Raw genomic sequence first — 8168 nt, forward strand, 5'->3', positions numbered from 1 at the left:
GTTTGGAAACATGTCTCATATGTTTAAAGTAGCTCAACTATGCATTTATGAACATTTGGTTTAAGCTTGGACTTAGTGAATGAAAGTGTCATAAAGGGGCACTTGGACTAGCAAACTATGAGACTATTGTATTGAGACTTAGTGATAGGCCATGGACATCTACTACTTTCTATACTTTAGACATGATGACCTAGAGATAAGCCATTGTGACATTCGATATACATTCCATGTTTTTAGACATGAGGACTTGATACTTGGACGGATCTTGCGTTACTTGCCATTGTGCTCATTCGCACATGCTTGTGAGGGTCGCTCCCTACAAGCCGGCACTCCGGAGATAGCCATTGCGATACATATTCGCCGTGCGGGATTGGGCGCCGAAGTGGATTGCCGTGGGCTATGCTCATCCCTAGAGTGGAGATGTTGACTACCACGGGGCCATTAGGCTCGGCACCGGCCAGACAGCCTACGGGTGGGTCTCAGAGCTAGACAGCCTTCGGGCGGGTCTCTTCAGATTTGACTTTTAGCATTTATTATACCATGTGGACATTGACTAGAATAGTAAATAATGACATCTTTACTATTTAGCTCGTGGACATCATACTAGTGATACTTTGGTACATTCATGCTAGTGTAGCCTTTTGTTACTTGAGCAAAGTCATGCTAAGTAGAGATATCTTGTGGTAGCAAGCATTCTTGTTTATTTACTCGTTGTACTTATCGCTTTTGTCTATACTTTTTTACTGACCCCGTTTTGTAGCTTTTGGGCCTAGTGGCGCATTTCACTGAAGTCAGTAATTGCCCACTGGAAACTATTATTTAATAGTTCTCACGCCCCTGTTTCTATGCTTCCTTTTCAGAGCCTCGGCACCGGCGGAGGCACGGGATCGCGGCAAGGGTGTCGCCTAGCTAGATAGAGAGGAGCTGCTTTTGAGCTTAGGTGGTTACTCTTTCTTTTGTTGTATTAGAGAGAGAGAGATTTTGAGTACCATGTATAGAGAGACCACCTATGTACTTGTTTAGCTTTTGTATTAGGATTCCTATTGTATTTACTTTTGGTTTATTTAGTGATTTTAGCTCTCTACTCTTCACACTGCTTTAGATGCTAGATGTTGTATAATGCTCTGATATCTCTAAATTTCCTTTATTTGCTCTATTTTATCGTTTTGTTTTAGACGCCTTATATGTTTTAGGCAGTGATTTAAAAGGCGCGCCTCGGGCGCGCGCCTCGGCGCCTAGGCGCTAGGCGAGATCGCGCGCGCCTAGGCAGCTCCTAGGCGGGCGACCTCGCCCAGGCGCGCGCCTCTTGCGCCCAGGCGCGCGCCTTTACTGAGGCGCAAGGCGCGCCCGATGCAAACAAAAAAAAAAAAAAAAAAAAAGCTGTTGGGTTGGACTTTGGATCCAACATCCAATTACCCGTTAAGTGTAAAAAAAAAAAGAAAAAGAAAAAAGAGAAGCCCTAAGTCCTCCGCTCTCTCTCCTGAGTCCTCCGCTCGAGCAACCATCCGCCATTTTCGCTCTCTCTCCTTCTCGCTGGCTCTCCACGGCTCTCTCCTTCTCGTTGGCTCTCCACGGCTCGAGCAAGCAGCCAAGCGGCCCAAGCATCACCTCTCTCTCTCTCTCTTTCTCGCTCACTCTCTGAGGTTCAACCCCGAGCAAGCCTGGGCGAGGTGCGATCTCTTCCCCTCTCACATTGGTTTTTAATTTCTCTTCCTCTCTCTCTCTACAGTCTCTACCTCACGTTTTTTTTTATTTTTTTCTTGTAAACACTAAACAGAGAAAGGGCTTTCTCTGTTTTTTTTTAAATAGTAGATACACTCTCTCTCTGTTTTCTTTTTTTTTTCTTTTTTGCATAAACAGCAACACTTGGCTTTCTCTATTTTTTTTTTTGTAAACTGTTTTCTGTTTTTTTTGTTTTTAAACAGTAAAGATATGTTTTAAGTTGTTATGGAGCTTTCATAAGATCAGATACAAGACATTGATCGAGAATGAGTTTAATAATTTATCTTGAAAAGAAGAACTTATCGAACCATTTAAAAAGTTTTAGGAGATATAATTGTCAAAATTAAAAGTTTAGGAGCCTACTTGCTCTGTTTGGAAGCGAAAAACTGAAGAATAAAGAGTTTATGAGTTTCGCGAACTCGACTTCGCTCCTTATTTGATCGAAATCGAGGGGCTTTCTCTGTTTTTTTTTTAAATAGTGAATACACACACTCTCTCTCTCTGTTTTCTTTTTTTTTTTTCTTTTTTGTATAAACAATAAACACTTGGCTTTCTCTATTTTTTTTTGTAAACTGTTTTCTGTTTTTTTTTTTTAAACAGTAAAGACTCTGTTTTTTCTATTTTTTTCCCTTTTTTTTTAACAGAAAACACTCTGTTTTTTGTTTTTTTAAAAAAAACAGTAAAGACTCTGTTTTCTTTTCCATATTTGTAGAGTGCCAACTTGCTGTTGAATTTCTTGAATGGATTCCGAAGCATCCAAAAGAGACCCTGCATGGAAGTATGTACATTTAGTAGATCAAAAAAATAAAAATGATCTTATATGTAATTTTTGTCAAAAAGTAACAAAAGGAGGAATTTACCGAGCAAAACAGCATATTGTTGGAGGCTTTCGAAATGCAAAAGCGTGCTCCAGATGTCCACCACATGTGAGGGAGGAAATCAAAGACTTTATGGTTAAAAAAATATCAGAGAAGGAGCAAAATGATTTCATACCTGACTTTGAAGATATAGATAACTTAAATGACGATGACGAGGAAAATGATGTTGAGGAATTGAACTCTGAAGGAAAAAGAATGCAAAGCAAAAGTAGCGGCTGTAGCGTTGGTAGTAGTAAAAGTGCAAAAAAAAAACCAAGACAAAAAGGACCATTGGATTTGTATTTCAATTCTAATGCGAAGAAGGTAGATCAAAATAAAAATGATGGAAAAATGAAGCAAACTACTATCAACGAAGTTTGTAGAAAGGAGTTGAGAGAAAAGGCTTGCAGAGATCTAGCAAAATGGTTTTATGATGCTGGAGTACCTTTCAATGCTGCTACTTATGATAGCTTTACTGTGGCAATCGAGTCCATTGGGCGATTCGGCCCTGGCATGAAACCACCTTCTATGTATGAATTACGGGTTCCTTTTCTTCAAAAAGAGGTTCAAGAAACGAAGAATTCACTGAACTGCCATATGCAGGAATGGGCAAAGACTGGATGTACTATAATGTGCGATGGATGGAAGGACAGGAGGGAAAGGACTCTTATAAACTTTCTTGTAAATTCTCCGATGGGCACTGTGTTCATTGAATCTATTGATGCCTCCAATTACACGAAAACTGGCGAAGAGATGTTTAAGTTATTGGATAGTATGGTAGAACGTATTGGGGAGGTCAATGTCATTCAAATTGTGACCGATAGTGCATCAAATAATGTCTTAGCCGGTAAGAAATCCTACAAATTTTTTACATTATTTGATACGTAATTTTATATTATTTGGTGGAATATTTGTTTAACTTGAAATATATGTGAATTTTTAATAGGAAAATTGTTAGAAGCAAAGCGACCACATTTGTATTGGTCACCTTGTGCCGCCCATTGCATTGATTTAATACTTGAGGACATTGGGAAAATGCCCGAGGTGCATAGAACATTGAAAAGAGCAACGACATTGAATAGTTATATTTATACCCGCACCGGCGTAGTAAACATGATGAGACGTTTCACAGCCAAAGAGAGTTGCTTAGGCCTGGCATTACAAGATTCGCAACCGCCTTTCTTACCCTTCAACGACTACATAAGCAAAAGAGCAACTTGAGAAAAATGTTCACATCGGATGATTGGACCAAGAGTAAATGGGCAAAGGAACAAGCGGGCAAAGGGGCGGCTACCATTGTAATGATGCCTACATTTTGGACTAGTGTTATTTTTATTCTTAAAATTTTTGGTCCTCTCGTTCGTGTACTTCGGCTTGTTGATGGTGAGAAAAGGCCGGCAATGGGTTACATTTATGAGGCAATGGATAGAGCAAAAGAAGCAATTGCAAGGTCTTTTAAAGAGAGAGAGGAGAAATACAGTGATATATTCAATATTATTGATAAAAGATGGGAATGCCAACTTCATCGCCCTTTACATGCTGCTGGCCATTTCTTGAATCCTGAATTCTTTTATTCAAATTCAGAAATCCTTAGAGATGAAGAGATTATGACGGGTTTATATAAAGCTTTGCAAAAATTGATTCCAAGTGCTCAAGAACAAGATAAAATATGCGATCAACTAAGTGTGTATCGTGAAGCACATGGACTTTTTGGAACTAATATGGCAATTCGACAAAGGAATACAAAGTCACCAGGTATACTAATTTTTTTTTCTTATCTAGCAAAATTTATACCGTATACATTTTAAACTTTTAGTAGTTATTTCTTATAAGTTGTAAGTAGATAAGAAAAAAAATGAAGTCATTTATATACATTTTTATTAATAGAATATTTGAATGAACAGGGGAGTGGTGGAAATTGTTTGGATCATCAACACGGACTTGCAAAAATTTGCAATTAGGGTTCTTAGTCTCACTTGTAGTGCTTCCGGTTGTGAGCGAAATTGGAGTGTTTTTGAACATGTAAGTTGCAAGATCAAATCATCTTATTTAATACTTAAAACTTTATATTTTTTTTATTTCAATAAGGTTGTTTGTTTATTTTGCAGCTTCATAGCAAGAAAAGAAATAGGCTCACACAAAAATGCTTAAATGATTTGGTGTATGTAAGGTATAATAGAGCATTGAAGCGGCGGTATAAATTGCGTGACACCATCGACCCTATCTCAATGAGTGAAATTGATGATAGCAATGAATGGTTGATTGGAAAAATGGATGAAGACAATGATGATGAGAGGGAAGATGATGATCATGTTTGGGAAGATGACTCTTTGACATGGAGTATTGTGGCAAAAGCAGCAGGGGTGGATGAACCTTCACACCGTACTAGATCACACAGTTCCACAACTTCCACCAAGTGCATTGGTAAAGGAAAGACAAAAGCTTCATCTTCTCACACTCGGAATGTTACTACCTTCATAGATGATGAAGAGCCTGATTTTGATGATGCTCTCGAAACAGAAGATGAAGAAGAAGAGGAAGACATTGGAAATGACAAATCTGACGAAGAAGAAGAGTATTCTTCGTCAAGTGGTGGACATGATGATTGATGAATGAAAACTAATTAATATTTTTAGTGTGACCGTGTGACCCATTTTGGCTCGATTGCTCCAAACCTTGACCTTGAATACTTAGTTTCTCTATGATGCCTTTTTGATGTTCTTTCGCTTAAAACTTAAGTTATTAACTTTTTATGCATGCTACATTACTACTTGCCTACTTTTTGATGATCTTATGCTTATAATTGGTATGTTTTTGACGTACTATTAGTTTGGCATTACTAGTTAGCTTCATACTTGCCTTTATTTAAAGATGAAAAGGTATGTTGTTCTCTACTTTAGTTCTTTTTGCATGTGTTATTTTGTTTTTAGCATTATTATAATCATATATTTGTTTATTTCAAGTGTGCGCCTCACCTCTCTCAGGCGCGCGCCTTGCGCCTTGCGCCTAGGCTCTAACAGCCTTTGCGCCTTGATGCGCCTTGGGCTTTTTAAAACACTGGTTTTAGGCATATGGCGGGTCTAGGCACGTGCCGGGCGGGCTTCCACTGAGTCCCGGGGCGTGACACGGTGGTTGACTAGTTGGGAGCAAAGGCCAACTTTTATCGAAACTCAAGAGGATATATCTTTAGACAAAACGTGTGGTCGCACACCCATCTTTGTCTTCGTAGCGATGATCAAATTTTTAAGTTCCTTGATTGAGTCGCTAATGATCCTCAATTCGGTCTCTAATTTATCAAGTCGGGTGTCGACATTGGAGAATTGAGCATTCATCTTCTCTTTTCTTACAAATGCTCTTTCTTCCATAAATTCTTTTTGTGTTTGAGACAAGACAATACAAGGTTTTGATACCAAATGATATGGCTCTACCACATCGATACAGAAAAACGATTGCTTTGAGGGGATTGAGCCTTTGAGAGAGTCATAAAATACAGAGGGAGACAGAGAAAGAGACCGAGAGAGAGATGAGAAGGGACAAATCAATTTCATAAGCTGCTTTGTCCCCAAAAGGGGCATATCAATTTAGAAAAAAAGTAAAACCTAATCTAAGGAACAAATCAATTTCACAGAAAAATACGGAAAGCAATCTCAAAAATCCCCAAATTTCCATTGACTAAAAAGTAAGAAAGTAGAAACACCAATAATGTTAGGATAATGAAAGCCAAATTGTTAAAAATTGCCCACCTTCGAAGAAGAACGAGATATTTTCTGCACTATCCAAGAAGTAATCATCCTTCAACTGTTTCTGCAATTAGGGGTAAGAAATGGAAGAGTGAAAAAAAGGAAAAAAAATATTTGAGTTTATAAATAAAAATAAATTTGAATTTATTAAATCAAGGATTGAAGTGATCTGCAATTATGTGAATTCAAGTGATTGGACTTCGAACCTGAATTCTTTTCTTTGGGATGAATTACCTCGAATTGAAGTTAATTGTTCACGTTTTTTTTTAATCCCAAATCACGTGGCACATAACATAAAGAAATTAGAAAGGGCTTTTAGTATTTATTTTTCTTACAGGGGAAATATGTCAACCTCAAACCAACTGATATGCTTACACTTAAACACTGTTTGGTATCAAATCATCATAGAATTAAATTGATTTGCAATTTCCTGAATTCAAGTAAATTGATTTTGAACCTGAATTCTTTTGTTTAGAACGAATGGAATTTGGTTGCATTCCATTATTTAAATTTCATGTTTGTTCTTAATCATATGGCCTTTCTAAAGAAATTGAAAAGGTATTGTTGGATAGACAGTTTTTATTATGCACGAGAAACACAATTTTATGGAAAATGCAACCTCAAATCATCGGATTGCTTATATTTACAAGAATCATGCAAAACCATAGTAAATCAACTAAAATTATACACTCACCAATGTTTCCTCATACAGAATTATAGGAATCATTCCAAAATATCGCATTATCAACTCAAATCACACCACTAATGTTTCCAAGCGGAGACTTTAATGAGCTTTGATTTGCGAGTTCACTAAAATCGGTGATTGGAGGATTCAACAGAGGGTGTAAGAACCCTAGCATCTCCAACGCGATTGATCAATTCAAAAATAAGAGATGAAGTGGTTACATGATCTTTGGTGGAGAAGACGCTGGAGGAGGCGCCGTCGAAGCCGTCCAGGAGCTCCGCCATGCGATCCCTCATCTCTTTCACCTCCTCCTCGCTCGAGAACGATTCAAGCACCAGAAACCCTAGCAAGGTAAAGCATCAATTAGGGGTTTACGAACGCTAGCTTTATGGGGGGTGATGGGTTAACTAGGGTTTCACTTATTATCACCGTCGGATTCGAAGGAGCGGAGTTGCTCGGCGCTCAAACTGCCGACGACGGCCATGGCGATAAGGAAGGGATCGCTACGACGGATTTGGGAAGGGAGGACGATTCGGCTCCGAATGATACTGGAGAGGAGTTCTCGTCTGCCCACGTGCGCCGCGCGGAATTTCGAAGCGACGGAACGTAGACGGAGGTGTTTGGTAACCGCTCCACAGGGCTGTTTAGTATTTCCTACTAAAGCTTCGTTAGTTCAGGAATAAATATAAAGTTGAGATATAATAAGTAAAAAATTAGATAAATTTTATATTTGGATGAAAATTAATTATTTTTTAAAATAAAAAAAGTAACGTTCAAATAAATAAGATAAAAAAAAAATAATAGATAGTTATAAATAGAAAATAATAATATTATCATCGTACTTATATTTGATTTTAATTTTTTTAAATTCATATTTATATTTTTAAATTTAAAATGTTAATTTTTAAATTTTAAAATCTGAAATTAAAATTTAAAATTAAACTCTCAAATTTTAAATATCAAATTTAAAATTTAAAATTTTTAAATATCAAAATAAATTTAAATTTGAAATTTAAAATTTAAAATTTTAAACTTTAATTTTAAAATTATAAATTTTAAATTTTAAAAATTTAAAATTTAAAATTAAATTTTTAAACTTTAAATTTTAAAAGTAAACATATGGATGAGAACAGTTGTTCCCACTCCACCTAGTTACCACACTTA

General features: G+C 37.0%; 1 protein-coding gene across 5 annotated transcripts in view; it reads right to left on the reverse strand.

The window, feature by feature from the left end:
* The window catches only part of LOC109713036 (phytanoyl-CoA dioxygenase 1), a 24049-nt gene extending 16401 nt beyond the window's left edge, over positions 1–7648 (reverse strand). For 2 of the 5 annotated variants that reach the window (XR_002217035.1, XM_020236963.1), the window contains exons 1-3: positions 7434–7648; positions 7226–7347; positions 6323–6383 (exon numbers count right to left, since the gene is read on the reverse strand). Coding sequence is in view for 4 of the 5 variants with exons in the window: in XM_020236963.1 (XP_020092552.1) it covers positions 6323–6383; positions 7226–7347; positions 7434–7488 (238 nt within the window). In the remaining variant the exon portion in view is untranslated. Of the gene's footprint in view, positions 1–6322; positions 6384–7225; positions 7348–7423 lie in introns of all 5 variants that reach the window. The other 3 variants (XM_020236977.1, XM_020236997.1, XM_020236986.1) reach the window with 3 other exon arrangements.

The sequence above is a fragment of the Ananas comosus genome, linkage group 1 (assembly GCF_001540865.1).
Source record: "Ananas comosus cultivar F153 linkage group 1, ASM154086v1, whole genome shotgun sequence".
NCBI lineage: Eukaryota > Viridiplantae > Streptophyta > Magnoliopsida > Poales > Bromeliaceae > Ananas > Ananas comosus.